General features: G+C 36.5%; 1 protein-coding gene across 1 annotated transcript in view; it reads right to left on the reverse strand.

The window, feature by feature from the left end:
• Nucleotides 1-15,935, reverse strand: part of ZNF385B (zinc finger protein 385B) — a 143,836-nt gene that overhangs the window by 12,022 nt on the left and 115,879 nt on the right. Inside the window, exon 4 of the mRNA XM_009885613.1 lies at nt 11,719-11,881. Coding sequence (XP_009883915.1) covers nt 11,719-11,881 — 163 coding nt within the window. The remainder of the gene's footprint in view (nt 1-11,718; nt 11,882-15,935) is intronic.

Raw genomic sequence — 15,935 nt, forward strand, 5'->3', positions numbered from 1 at the left:
TTGACACTCATTAAGACAGAGTTAGCTAACTTTGATAAGGGAATTCAAAATCTTTTTTTGTTTTATCTCCACATTTGCTGAATAATGAGACTCTAATGGCTGTCAGACAAAATACCTACTTTCTCACCAGTTGTGCAGTCTACTGAGAAATGAGGCTGAAAAACCCGTAGGGCTCTGTTCTAGAAAAATTCCACTGCAAACCTACATGCAAATCAGACAGCACAGTGTATCTATTAACCCTTTGATTACCTTTAGTTTTCTTTAAAATGTTTTTTCTTGTACTTCAAGCCTGTCTGAAAAACAGCTAGGTTTTATATAATGAAAGGTTTTACATGAAATAAATCTGTTTGACACATTCTAAAGAAAACCAATTTTGTTTCTATACAAAGATGAGAAATAAATGGAAGCTATAAATATAACGCTTTTCATCTCAAACACAAATATGCACTGAAATAAACTACAACATATTTTCTCGAGATCCTGAAGCTACATCAGGAAATGTCTGGATGGCTCTGCAATATTGAGTGAACTCTGTAGCTAGACTGATTATTTGATTAACTGCATCACCACTCTCCAACGGGCTGAGCCGAAGTATCTTTTTCATTTCAGAAGTATTGCTTGTTTGGCAGTGGTACAACACTGATGTTGATACTTAATTTCTTGGATCTTTTATTTCTGATTTGGCATACCAAAGACTCCAGGGAATTTTCTTATAAAGGAACCTGTCTTTTTTTCAGAGTACAAAATTATTTACAACCAATCAGATTAAAGATGTAATGTTACAAAGGGTGGGTGTTGAAATTTTGGATGGGTTTAAAGCAGGTCATGAAAGCAGACTGCTGAGAATTAGAAAATATTCAGAAGTACACATAGTTCTGCAACTGTAAAATCTTGCCCTGCAAAATCTATTTCTGTACTTATTTGTACACCTTTCTGAACAGAGAGTGCCTGCTGCTCCAATTACTGGGTGTCTGAGATGATCCCACTGTATCACCTATGATTTTCAGTCAGTTCCTTGCATAGTTGGGGATTCTTGGGGAATTGTTTTTGGTTGGTTGGCTGGTGTTTTAGGTCTGTTTTACTGACCAAGATCAAGAAAAAATCTGGGTGCACTCACCAGGGGAGAAAAAAAAGGCAGGGGGGTAGAGCATTCGGATTTCAAAAATCTCGTAGTATTTCAACACAATGCAATTTCTCTGCGTAAAAGCAAGAGGAACAAGAAGAAGGGTTGATCCTGCACTGTTAGCCAAAATGCAGGAGTGTATGTACTATGTCTGGAGCAAACCAACTCACTTCTAACACTCACTTGAAGCAACTTGTGTTGTATCTCCATTTCACCTGCTTGTCTTCAATTCTACTTTTTTACAGAATGCAGGTTATATTGGACTTCTCTTTTCCTCATTTGAAAATAGATTAATATGATCCTGCCCCTGCCTTTTACAATTTTCAGACTGAACAGGTAACTATGGTAAATGCAGTACGTTAGTTCTGGAGAAAACCATCTCACCTACAAATGCAAATACAGAGCAATTTCCTAGTGTACATTGCTGATACCTAATTTCTCAGTGACACATCGCACCCCTGGTATAGTAGGTTGGGGAAAACTTCATTAGGATTTTATTCATAAAGGTCAGCAAGATCAGTAGCACTATGCTGCCAGCAGCAGAAAACAAGGTGGATCTAACCAGGGGACACACAACGACACACAGCTATCAAGGGTGGACGTTAATTTAGTAAGTATCCATAAAGCGAGGCTATCCAAGAGCTTAGCCTTCCTGGGTCCTGTTGCTGTAAGTCTAGGCAAATTTACTTTAAATCTGCCTTAACCTTTCATCTTTTCTGAGCTATGCCAGTCTGTATTGGCTGGAATGGAAAAATTTAAGAGTTGGAAATTATAATACTGTTTGGGTAAAGTCTGAAATATAGTATCAGTTCTTTTATTACAAAATGTGACTCATCTAGGTGAAAGTAAGTGTTTTTGCTGTGCTGGATAAACTTATCTTTTTCTGACACCAGACATCTATTATTTTGTAAATATTTTATACTCCCATTACAGACTCTGCCACACTTATTTTAGAGGTCCTAGAATGCAAACTTTCTATAATACTGCATTGTCTTTTTAACATTTTAATAATGTAGGAATACTTAGAAAAATAACATTCAAAGATTACATCAAACATACTGTATTCTGCCCAGACATCCTTCACTTCTTAAAAATGTCGTGGTTCATCTCCTCAACTTTAAAAATAACATTCCCTCCTCCATCTATGAATCTGAAATATATTACTAGAAACACACTTCACTTGCTGTTTGTGGAAAAAAATTTAAAATTCTACCCACAGCTGCTAAAGTGCTTTGGAGCTCAATACAAAATTTATGGGTGTTTAAATAAATGAATCAAGAGGAACTGGCAATCTGCATGCAAGTACATTCTCACGGGCCTGTGTCTGAACTACTTGCTTGGTACTTGCCCAGACAGAACTGCCATTGAAGTCAACTATGAAACACTCATCTTCATTTCAGTTAAATGACATCTATAATTGTGCATTCTCACTGATTTCTGTGGCAGGTTTGCCTGAGGACTGTGAGTATTTAGTCATGCCCTCAAGATTTGACCAATAAATTGCATTTCAAATATAACTTGTCTAACAGACACCAAAACATTTTCACTCTCCTTGAAAACAAGTAATAAGGAAATAATATGTAGCCTATCGTTTGTACGTATGATTTTTATGCTATAGGAAATGTAGCATATTTCTCATACCAAGTCAAATACGCAGCAGCTGTAGAATTAAGGCAGAAGGATGACAAAGGGAGATTTTGCAAAAGAGCTATTTAAATGTCTGATGTGCCAGCCATGGATATTTTTGCTTTTGTTTTTGATTCAAGATCTCTGAACAATTCTGTATCAAAAGCAACTCACAAACTTCTTGGTCTCAAAATCGCCTGCCCTCCCCTAGCAACATGCATTTTTCTTTGTGTTCTAAATGCTGCTTGCATTTTTGTTCCAAAACCAAAGATAAGTATGAGTAAAAATAACATTTAAAAAAACCCAAAAAACAAATCAAGCCACATTCTTGATTGTGTGGAAGTTGCCACTAGACCAGCTTGTGCTCTCAGAGGTCTTTTCCTTTACTTAAATAGTTGCTGAGAAATACAGGAAAAAGTCACCACCAAGACTGTTTACCCCAATCATAACTACATGTTTTCCAGAAAAAGTGGTTAAAAAATAGAATATGTCTCTCATTCAGAGGCAAACCCAAAGAATCCTGAAGCAACAGCATTGGGCTTGACCCATTCTTTCACATTTGAAGACTAAATTCTCTCAAAGGCTGAGAGAAAAGGGGGAAATGTAACTCAAATTTTACAGACTTGACACAACCTTTAACTTCGGCACAACTGGACAAAACTCCATTCAACTACCAACTGTGTGAGAAATCGCCAGCATTCTGTTATTTATTCTCTCATTGATTATGTGAGAAAACTAAATGTCTGGGATCAAAAGAATGGCCTTACTTCTTTAGCAATATATTTCTTTAATAAGCTTTGTGAAAGTATTGGGTACAGATAAAGCTACTCCTCCCAGGCTTGTTAAAAAAACAACAAAACTAGCAGCTTTCTTTTTTGGGAATTTTCCATTCTAATGGATTTAAAGGGCTAATTTCAGTACTATGTAAATAAAGAAAAATTCCAGTCATTTGAATTTCTTAGTAAACTAAAAACAAACCTAGAGCTTGGCTCATGAATTAATTTTTTCTTAGGCAAATAATACTGTCATTTGTTATCAAAATAATAACCATCTTAAGGTGATAGAAGGGGATATTTTATTTCTCTCATTCGTAATTTTTACAAAATCTCATTATGTAACCGTCACTTTTTAGGATACTTCTGGATCATCTTTCTACCTAATAGAAATTTGCACAGCAGATGACTGTCATTGGTATCTCAGTCTCCACTCCCTTTTTGCCAGGTATTTCTTTTTTGTCCCACTTTCACCCCTTCTCCATTTCCTTACCTGAAGACTCAAGAACTCTTGTAATTGTATGTTGTAAAGACAATGATGAGGAAAGAATGATGTGATACATAATAGTTCTGGTAGTGCCACCTCTCTGGTATTATGTCCTCTATGGAAATATACATACATACATTTAATAGTAATTTTTATTATTTCCTATTCATCTTATTATAATTCCATTATCATCATCATCCTATCAAAAAAAATCTTTGGATATTAAATATGCACATCATTAGCAGAACAAACAAGAAAAATAGATGTCTGATTTCACAATACAAAAGGGTTGCTGAAAGATTCAATGTATATATATGGATTCTTTAAATGACCACATACACCTAGCTAAAAAAAATTCAGTAGTTGAGATCATTCCTGGCTCTGCTCCCACTGTCCAGCAACATTCGTAGAGTTATTCTTGCTTGGCCCAATCCTCCTATTACCTCCCCAAAAAGTATGAAAAACTTTGTATGATTTTAAGGATGCTAGAAATCTGCAATGAAATTCCAGGTTTTAGAACTGGAATAAGTAAAAGTAAGAGTGGTGTACAGTTTTAAGGATACAGGAATGCTCAGGCACAGAGCAGAGCACCCAAAAAGAGTCTTGTTTCATCTTACAACATATTTTTGACACAGAGCTTCTGCTTAAATTACTGCAGGAGAAAAAGCTTACAATTTCTTAAAAAAAAATAAAAAATCCTTCTTGCATGTATTTTTGATTGATATAATAACTGGAGAAAGAAAAGATTGACCTTTTTCAATTTGAACAGGAACTGCAACAGCTCATCAATGTAATTGTGTCAGCCACAGAGCTTATTTTTCAGTCAATGGCACCTATAATCAGTTTTCAGTAGACGTGCAGAATTTGGTATGTGCTAGTTAGCATTATTATAGATAGACTGGAGATACAGCTGAAGACTTCCAGGAGCTTCCAGGAGTTTACCAACACCAAAACATGCAGAATTACACGTTGTAAGATACACATGGAAAGATGAGGCTTGAATATCCACTTTTGAAAAGTACGAATAGTAACAGTGACAGGGAAGAAAGTGTTTAAAGATCCAATCTATTATAATGATTTCCTGTTAATAGACTTAGATTTGTTAATTATCCTTTTGGCTAAGCTTTCATTCTAAGCGCATAAACCAAATGGCAAGTTCCTGAAACGGCTGCTGAAATAACCCACCAGAAAATACCCAGAAACTATTTACTAATAAATCCAATACAGGTGTTAAGTGTGCCCCTGACAGTATATTTTACATATCAATATTGATAATATAATGTTCATGTAAATACATGCATGGTACTTGCAACAGTGTCTCCGTGATGAACTTATGAGCATTTATTAATTCTATGTTATATTATCAACTATAAAAGCACTGAGATCAAGCAGCAAATTCTATACTGTGCCTTATCTCGGTTTTGGGGACAGAGTTTCAACAGGCACCAATATAGAGTGATCTTCGGATGGCTGTGAAACATTGAATGAAAAGAGAACAAAGCTTACCATCCTCAGAGGGTTTAATGAAAAAATGCCCTTGAACTAACCCTCCTTCGTGGCTGACTGTGATTGAATTTACTACTCAGTTGACCATAAACTAATGCCTTTATCCAACAGAAATGTCTGTGCTTAGCAGGCACTATCTGAATACACATAAACACAGACGCATGACTGTTTTATAGCATATAACTTCAGCAGAATTCTTTATATAAGCATAAATGTGAAGAACTGATGAGGGTCATCAATAGCTTTTGATGGAGGCTAGACATAACAACAAGCATCTTTGAGGGGTGTAAGACAGAACCTCTAAATATGGCTCAGTGACAGCAGGAGACAGCAAGCCAAACACATCCTTGTCGTGTTCCTCTCCTACAACTTCTCTCTCCCTCCCTGCCCCACACGCAAAATTCAACTTTGTCACAACATATTTTGAGGTCTAGAGGAGTTGGGTGCATTACAAAGAATTAAAAGAATAAAGAATAAATTCCCTGGAAACTCCCTAAACTTTGAGGTTCTTATAATGATATCTGTATGACAAATAACCTAGGAACCCCCAGAACAGATATACCACAGTTCAGCTGTGGAGGCTGCGTGTCTATCTCCTAGCTATTTCTGACAGATTATCTTAAAAAAAGTTTATTGGAGCTATGTAAACAAGCCGTTCCTTTAAAATGAGTGGAAAACAAGGTGATAAATGGAAATAAATGTCAAGGTGAAAAGGGATTTTGTTAAGAGAACTGGTATCATTTTTAGGATTACTCCAAGTATGGAGATGCATATGGAAAAGTTTAGAATTTAAGCATTGGCAGAAAGATTTTTAAAATAAGCAATGAAAGCAACATGACTAAGGGAGTGCCCTGATGGTGGACTTGTGAAATATGAACTGAGCCCTCCCTTGGGATGTTACACCTCATTGGTAGTTGATGCATAAATAGCACTGGTAATTGGGACACTGGAGAAATCCAACCCATTGTAATCTTCCTGAGTAAATGTGATTCAACACGTTGCAGTCTACTTTAGGAATAAAAGGAAAAAAACCCTCAGTTTTGTTGTCAGAGCTCTCACAGAAAGCCCTTAATGAACTAAAACCCACAGACAAGACCTCAAGGTCAACTTCTTTAAGTCTGATAAAACTTGGACTTGCCAGTCCTGTCTAATGGACCAATTAATTACCATATGTCTACATGACATCAAGTGGCAGTTATTAGGTCCATCAACACGTCTAGGCTGTTTTCACAATGTGAGCTAGCCCATACAGTGACAGACACTGTACTGCACGCTAGTGTGACAACGTTCCTCAGAACAGCCTCCAGCTGCTTTTAGTTATACAGCTGTAATGACTGGAATGACTCTTACAGGACCCGCTTAGGATCGAGAAGCTGGCAAACAACTTTCCAGTCGCATCCCTTTCCTGTCATCCTTGCCATATATGGCACATCAGCTTAGGTCTGCTCATGTGCTGGAATATCATCACCATAGCCCCGAGAACTGTTTGTTGAGCTGTCCTGAGACACGGCTACAGATCAAAGCCGTAGTAAGAGGGGTTAGGATTTGAAACAGGGTCTAGAATTTGGCCTAGTTAGGTGGCAATGTTGCCTATCCCTGTATCAGCTGAACAAAAATGAGTTTTCATTGAGAATCCAGAGGGTTTATCTGTACCTACTAAGTCCCAAGTAGCAGAGCCTTCTGATCTTATTTGAATGAGGACTGAACTTCAAATGCCCATACCTATCATTTCATAAATGGCTCTCACTGGCACAAAGGAAATAAAGCACATACTGAATGGATCAAAGACAGAAAAAAAATGGCCTTACTTTTATAACCTGAAACCTGGTTTTGCCCTGGTTTTGCCTCTTTTGAGTAGTTTAAAACAGTTGCATTTACTTCCTGATTTTTATATCAAAGCAAAATGCAAAGAAGGTGATACCACATCATCTGCATGCTTCATTTTGAACTATTTATTTATATTTGGAAGTATGATCAAAGAATTCCTCTATGCTTGATAAGTAAACAGTGACATTTCAATCCATTTATTATCATATGCATTCCTAAAGGACTCATCACTGTAAGCATCTAGACTATGCTAACCTGGGATCACAGACACCGTCTTCCATTGCATTCTCAGAGCTATATTTAAAACACACTCTGAATATTCTAAATCGTGTTATTTACTGGTTGCTACCCCTGCCCTTTTCCAAAGCAATGCCATACATATATGCCATACATATATGTATACTTCTGCACGAAGCCATCCTGAAAATCCTGGGCTTCCACAGGGAGGGAAGGGAATCTTTGCCCCACATGAAAGAGCCGCTCCCAGCCCTGTAAACACTGCTGTTCTGTAATGATGTCTCAGAGCAGCTACAAAAAAGCTTGCAGTGTCACAGTGGTGATTTTCTAGCATATGAAACTGTTCTATAGCCGTTACTAGGCCTTTCCTGGGTGGTTAGGGAAACTGTATGGGAGACAGGTTATGAAAGGGTCCCCTATGGACACCTCCAATCTGCAAATACCCATCAGGACAAGCAGACATGACCCAACAAGAGATACGGGAACAACCACCTTGTCACACATCATCTGTGGCATTTTCTTCCTGTCTGCAGAAACAGTGAACAGGATAGGATGGTGGTACTTACAAGTACCAATAAACAAGTATTTTCTAAATGGTGAAGAGTTATGTGCTTAGGAAATAAGATCACACAGTAGTCTAATCATGTTAGGATGCAAAACTTGTGCAATCCAACCCACCAATATCCACTTACCTGAGGTTGCAGCCAACTCAGCATTACGGTACTATGGCTTTATTATTACATGTTAGCTGATGATCATTTTACAAAACTCATTTCTGGGTCCTAATGTATTATTAACGTCAGCAAGGATGACCGCTTTCTCACAATTTTGGCATCGCCATGCTCAGATCGTGTTCCAGAGTCACCCGGCTGAGGCCACTTTTGTCTGCAGGAGCCCACATTCTTCTGGAAACTTCCCAAAAGACCTTAAAGATTAATTTAACTTTTATAGCTCTACCAACAGCCACACTTCTCAAGTTGAAAGAAGCAGCGATAGAGAGACCACTGCATCATAAGTTTTGAAAAATAAGCACTGGATGAATTTGGCTTCTGCCTTTGATAGATTCATCACACAAGCTAAGCTAACAGTGAAATTATTTTTCCTGTTACTACTGCAATACTGACTTCTGACAAATAAGTGTTTTGGATCTCATGCTATGTCTGACCCACAGAAGATATGGCTCTGTAGCAAACTTAACTTGACATTTTAGTTCAATGTATAGCAACTGTTCAGTCTGGAGAGCTCCAGATCATTCATCATTATGCCACTGAAAATGACAGCACATCAAAAAGACTGCTAGTCGAGCCTGTTGTGTCCTTCTATTAGCGGACCTATATAAGAGAGTAATAAATCCAGTTTATCAGTTTACTATAATACTCCCTAACCCATTCTGCACTAATACCAGTGAAAGGTACAGTGGATAACAATGGAACACAAGAACTTAAAACTGCCTTCTCTGTTTAACTTCTCATTCTCCTCTCCCATACTCAAGAAAAGGACACCAGGAATGACTTATTTCTTCACGAACATTTCTCAAGAACTTAGCAGTCCTCTAAACTACAATGGTTAAACAACAGCTCCACAAGCAGTGGAATTTAATTCCCTTCTTTTGTTCCATTTCTACTCTACCTTATGTCCTTCTAATGCAATTTTTTCAGATCTACACCACTTATACGCACTCTCAGATCCCCCGTCCTGAAGGCAAACATAGTGCCTGGCCCATCAGCAGGCCAAGCAAAGCAAAGCTCACGTGGCAGTTTCTCTCAGGATGGACCATAAGTTAAGGTTCTCTTCTACCCAGGCGCCAATTTTCATCAAACTTATAGGAGCTTCATTAAAACTTCAATCTCGTGAATCTTTTTGACACTAGGCAATACAGTCAAAGTTGTGAAGACAGGGTCAGAGAATAACAAAGATAAGGATAGATGATGTGACCGTAAGTCTCATTTTCTCAGGAAATAAAGTAAATAAAAAACACAAGACTACAAATGCACACATGAACTGAAACTCTTAGTATTCAAAATCTTTTAAAGAAAACTAAAATATAGCTATACAGTTAATGTATAATAATAATCCATTTCTCAGAGAACGAACAGTTGTGTTAAAATATTCAGAAAAAATGGTATCAGTTAATTTGCTCCAAGGCAAAAAAACCACTGCCACTGATTCCCAGAAGCAATATAGCGATTGCTCTAGCTGCAATAAGCATTATGTTAAAGAGCTAAACATATGTTAAAGAACAGATGAACAATAGCCTCTGTAAGGGAAAGCGTAGCTGAACAAAATTATGGTTTGGTTTCAAGTCCATAGCCTGGTAAAAACCCCAGTCTCCAAGCCATTTCCCACCTCTGCGAACAGCATTACTTGAGTATACGGAGAATTTGCTGCTCTTGGTTCAGGTTTTTGTCCTCCCAAACATCCCACCCACAATCTCCTGTAAAGCAGTAACAGGCTCTGAGGAGCCTCCCCGTCACAGAAAATCCCACTGTTCTCCTAACGGGAAGAAAGCGTTTAACTAAATTGCCACTGTGTTTTATTTTTAATGTAGAAACACTTGCAGTGGTATAATCCAACAGACACAGATGGTAATCTGTCTAATTTGTGTGGAGCAATTAATAGCATAAAACAGCATACTGTCAAAACAGGGCAATACAAAAATATCAACAGCAGGTTTCCCTTGTCACTGGTTAAATTATTTCATCAAAAACTGAATGTAGAGATAGCAATGATTTCAGGTACATTGCACAGAGAAGAAGAAAATTAAGTCAGGGACAGATTTCATAGTATGGCAAAGGAAAGACAAGGCAGATTCAGACTTACAGAAGAAATGATGGAGTTTGTAAAAGATGCTGAGACTTTTGCTATTTGGCCCTCAGCCTTTGGCATAAGTGGGGGAAAACATTATACAATTACTTTATCACAGAATGCATTCTTAATGTGTTAAATCCTCTAAAGTTTTAACTGATATCTTACTTAAGCAGTTGTCTGAGTTCTTACAGTGTACACCTGGAGCAGTAAGCTATTTTAAACAAAGCTATTTTTGATATTTCAGAGATTAAAATATTTATCAAATACTTTAAATCGTTTTCCATTCAATAGTCCACGTTTTATTTAGATCAATGGTAGTTTGCTACTGTTTTATAGTAACATGGCTTGTTTACCTGAAGATGCTACTTCATGTTTATCTCAAACCTAAAATGTGATTTGCTAGGTGAATCAACCCAAAATTTGGGACCCACTGCCATTGCGATGGACCCAGACAAAGACACTTTTGGCGGTGCTATGAAGAGTGCAAGATGACAAATAGCCACGGATACAGATTTTATTTTTTTTTTCTCTTTTGGAGTGGGGAGTATCAGAAAACTGTCTGTGTCATTCACCTTATGGCATCTGAGTCAAGCTCAGCTCCGGTGAAGAGGATAATAAATAGCTACCAAAGCAGAAGCAAATTTATCAGAAGCAGTCTATCAGACCAACAGTTCGGTAACCCACGGTAGGTGCTTTCTCCTGGATAACAAGTACAGTATTTCAGACTGTCAGCGAGTTCAGGAAATTCTCCTGTTTCATTCGGTAACACAACACTGATGGAGCAGAAAGAGACTCAAGCAACTCTACTGCAATTAGTGTTACTGATCTTCCTCAGATTACTAATACGGAAAAAAGAAAAAAGTGATGTTGAAGCACTAACGAGCTGTGGAAGTCAGGAAATATCCATGCCATGGGACTTCACTACATTTCTGTAGGTGTGTTTTCCTGTTTGAGCAATATTATCCTGTTCAGAAAGGAAAAATTTCTTACAAAGGTTTCTTGTGCTTCAGCTAAATACATACATCTTATACTTGTCCCCCCACCCACATCCATCCACTATTATTGTTGTATGAACAACATCCATACTTTATAAAAATAAATTTCACAAGTTTAAAAAAAAATAGACTTTAGCATTCAGGGAGACCGGATGTTTCACAGATGTGAAAAAGCACTTTGATAATATCAAAACCAATCAATTCTGTACAAGAAAGCACAGTAAAACATTTAGAAAACACAAGTCATGGATCACTGTCATGCAACCAGATTCTCTCATAACAAACAGCAAAAAAGAAGAAAATAAAGAATGTATAGAACAAAAGGTTTTCATTGACCTGATTTGTCAGAGATGTTGGCTGTGACTGGCGTGGTGGAGCAGCTTGTGTTAGCCTTTGCGCTGTCCTTGGAAGAACCAACTTTGGGTTTATTTTTCGTTGCCTCTAGTGCTTTGACCTTCTTGGCATGTTTACTTCCTTTGTAGTGGGCCTCGGCCTGGCTCTACAAAGGAGAACAAATCAGGCTCACTTTTTTCTGTACTTCTATAAAACACAGTGGATGACAAGACAGAAAAGCGACACTTTCAATAGCAGGCACCATTATTATTTCACCTAGAAAATTTTAGTACTAAAGTACTAACAGTTTTCCTAGATGTAAGTTCTTATATATTCATACGACAGGCTTTTAATGAATGGTACATGTTTCAGTAACTCAGAAAAAGAGGCTTTGAGATTACATAAAGCTCTGTCACTCCTAATGTAATACTTTTCTTCTACGGAGCTTAAAGATTTAAAGCACTATACAAATGTAAACACATCCAATTGAGAAAGATGCTACTCAATTTTCCTGTACTGTTCCCTAGACTTTATTGTTGTAGTTAGAAAGACGTACTATGCTGTACCATGATTAAATAATCCATTTTTCCTTCTGTTTGATCTAGCACAAAAGTCATAAAGTATTTTCATCATTACACTGACAGCAATTGAAACAGGCATTAATGACATTATGACTTCACTATTAGATCAAGCAAGAAGGGTTAAAATGAAGAAACACCATACCTATAAACTTCAGTAGACCGAAGTAAAACACAGAAAACTGAATCGGTCTTGATTGTTTTATAAATTGCCTAGAATAATTTTTTCCAAAGACTAAGAAAATTGGATCCTGAAGGACAGGAACGAGAGGAGCTTATATATATGTATGTATTTTCTTTTTTTTGGCTAAAGTGCTTTATATGTAATGTACTTTTCTTGGTTTGTCCAAACAACTATGTACTAAGATGTAATGTTTATTTCACCTTTGTCTTAAACTATCTTCAGAAACTAGGTCAGTGTTTTTGAAGTAGCACAGCTAAAGCTAGACACATAAATACATGCCCATTTTTTCAGGAATTTTGAGTCCCCATTATTGTTCCTGACTCTATATAACCAGCTGCCTTGACAAATCAGGCCACTTTGTTATGAGCAAAACTGAGGAACTACGTGTTTAATCCAAAATCCAAAGCTTGGAAGTGTCAGCTAATGAATTTAAACATTTTTCTTGATTTCTTAAAAAAGTTATTTATCAAAAATGCATAAGAAACATAATTTTATACAAAACACAGTCTATTTTAATGACATTAAACTATGCAGAAATAACTTTGCATTATTAATATTTCCAAACATCATTTAAAAAAAATATTTCAGACATAGGCGCCTCTATTGAAGGTTACATATTAACTAGAAAAGTTAATATTGTTTATTTCAAAGTAAAACACTCAGTGAAAGCATGCTTCATGTAACCAGATGACCACACCTTGGCACCTGGCATATAAAAATATCAGTGCAAGTAAACTTTTACTATGCTCATGCAAAAACACATTCTCTCTGTTAAATTGATTAGGACTACTTTATTTAGTTCACTGTGTTAAATGAAGTGAGCCATGAAAAAAGTTACATGCTTTTTATAAAAAGCAACTATAACATCTAAGACGTTCGAATTCCATAAAGAGTGCTTCCATAATGAGGAAAATTGTTTTAAGGTCAGCAGAAATAGGCATTATAATACAGTCACCTTGGGACAGCATGTAATAACAGTTTTATCATATGGTAGAGTGTAAGTGAAGAGTAGAAACAGCTGGACCAGACAAGAAAACAGTCCTCACAAAAATGATACACACTGTTAAAACCCATGGAGAACTGCCACTAAAATAGAGGAGTGAAGTTCATACACACTGAAGCTTCTTTATTGATTATACAAACTGTGAAACACAGTGCTTTTCCCTCAAAAGGACAGTGTATATGATATTTTGGGGCTGCATCTTTTCTTTTACGCGAGATTTCACTAAGCAGGCATTTAGTAAGAAAGGCTGCTAGCAAAGTTTTACTTTGAGTTCCTTTGAAATCGAGATTTTTAAAAAAACTCTTATAAAAACAGTAGAGTCTACTCATCAATTGCTATAAAACTATCTGATTTTAAAACATTTGAAATATTAACATGTGTACAAACACAATTTAAGGATTATAAAGAAACAACTAAACAGCTATACCACTACTACTACGTGCACTACTTAAAGGGACACTTGTCAACTTCTGGATTGGACCTCTTCAGTTCTGAATGTGGGTAGAGGAGCACAGCTGTGTTTGCACCCTGTTATGTCGATGGGCCTTACACAGGCACAAGAGTCTTACCCTTTCTCTCTCCACCCTTGCTGGGTTTTGTCCATTCCTCTTAAGCTTTGCTGTTGCTACATGATGCACTAAGAAGGAGTGTTCGCCATCAACAATATTAAATAAACTGTTCACACGTTACAGTGTACAAAAAGTGAAGCTACAAATTGAGGTGTATGTATACCCTTTCCGTTCCAATACTTTTAACTTTGAATAGTAGCAAGCACAAGATTTTCCACTCAAGCATTCTCAAGTTGATGATGTCCCTTTAAATATTTGAACTCTATGCTCTGCGCATATGTGTGCTGTTGATAGGATCATATGCTGCCTGAGGCCAAAGCTATAACATAAGAGACATAAGTGCACTCAAGAGAAAGACTTAGTAAGTCAATTCCTTGATAATAAGCCTTTCTGCTGATATTTGCAATAATAATGCCTGCAATATCAGTAATAACCTACTACAGTCTTTGATTCCCTTCATTCAATCCTCATATAGTATACATGAGACCTGTTGAGAACAAACAAGCCCAGGCAAAATTAAAATTAAGATTTCCATAAACACAACCAAAGCCTCATGGAAACATGGCAAACTGACTCACTTTTGATTTAAGTTTTATAACTATTATAATCTTTTATATTATCAAAATCATAGTTGTATGTTATAAGGCCAAAAGGTATTGCTATGACCATCTAAGTAGGGATTCTGAAAACACCAGCCTTTTCCAAAACTGTTTGAACTAGTTCATATTCCTTTGGGGAAAAAAAATGTCCAGCCTTGATTTTAGAGTAGCTAAGGATGGAAAATCTACCTTTGCTTAATTGTTTCAGTGCTTCACTTTGTCTCAGTTAAGTACATACGATTTATTTCTACACTGAATTTGTCTAGTTTTAACTTCCGGTGGCTGGATTTTGTTAAACCTTTGTTTTTTCAACTCTTTCAACTCATCTCTCTTCCGTGAGTAGAAACACAGCTATTCTTTTCAAACATGAAGTTACAGAAGTATTCCTTGAGGTACTGAAGCAATGTTTCCCAGCCATATGAGCACTGTTTTCTAACCCTTTCAGATCCACCTGAAGTTCTGAGTTTGCTTATTATCCACTTGTGGGATAAATCATGTGATTCGGTTGTCTTTTAGTAACAGAAGCGCAATATCAACACAGAACTGTGCTCTATGTAATCACGTTACAAAAACCATTGGAGCTTTCTGGAGTCATAGCAAGCAAAAGAATAAAGGACAGCTGTTGGAATCTGAAATTGGAACACAAGTTCGGATCATTATTGGTACCAATTATTCTGATTATTAATGTCCTGATCATTACTAACCCTAGTTTTATAAAATATTTGAATAAGTACCACATTTAAAGGCAAACATATTTGCTCCAAGTCCCATTTAAAACTTGTTTCTGGCACAAATACAGCAATACAGTACAGGTTACGAGCTTTGTAACATACATCACTGAAATACTAAACAGCTTTGAAATAAGCCATGACATATACAATTTTCATTTTTAGTTAGGACAAGCAGCCGAACATTTATTTTCATTTGCTCTGATAATCCAAAGGAACACACATAGGGTTTAAGTCACATGTATAAAAGAAAGATAATTTACCAGTTTTAATACAAAACCCCAATAAAATATAAAATGAAATTAAGAGTAAATATCTCAGTGATGCGATATTTTAAATGGATACTGAATGTACTTTTTGATTAACATTAACTACATACAACTAATTCATGCAAAGTCCATATCATCAAAACAATATTTGAAAAAAATAAAAAAAGAAAAAAACAATATAAAGACATGTATCCTTATCAAATCTCTCTGTACTCATGTACTGTGATTCTTTTTCATTGCATAATAACTTATTCCAGTGTATAGGGCTGCATTTACTGTAGGGATGAATC

This window comes from Charadrius vociferus, unplaced genomic scaffold (assembly GCF_000708025.1).
Source record: "Charadrius vociferus isolate BGI_N301 unplaced genomic scaffold, ASM70802v2 scaffold315, whole genome shotgun sequence".
Classification (NCBI taxonomy): domain Eukaryota; kingdom Metazoa; phylum Chordata; class Aves; order Charadriiformes; family Charadriidae; genus Charadrius; species Charadrius vociferus.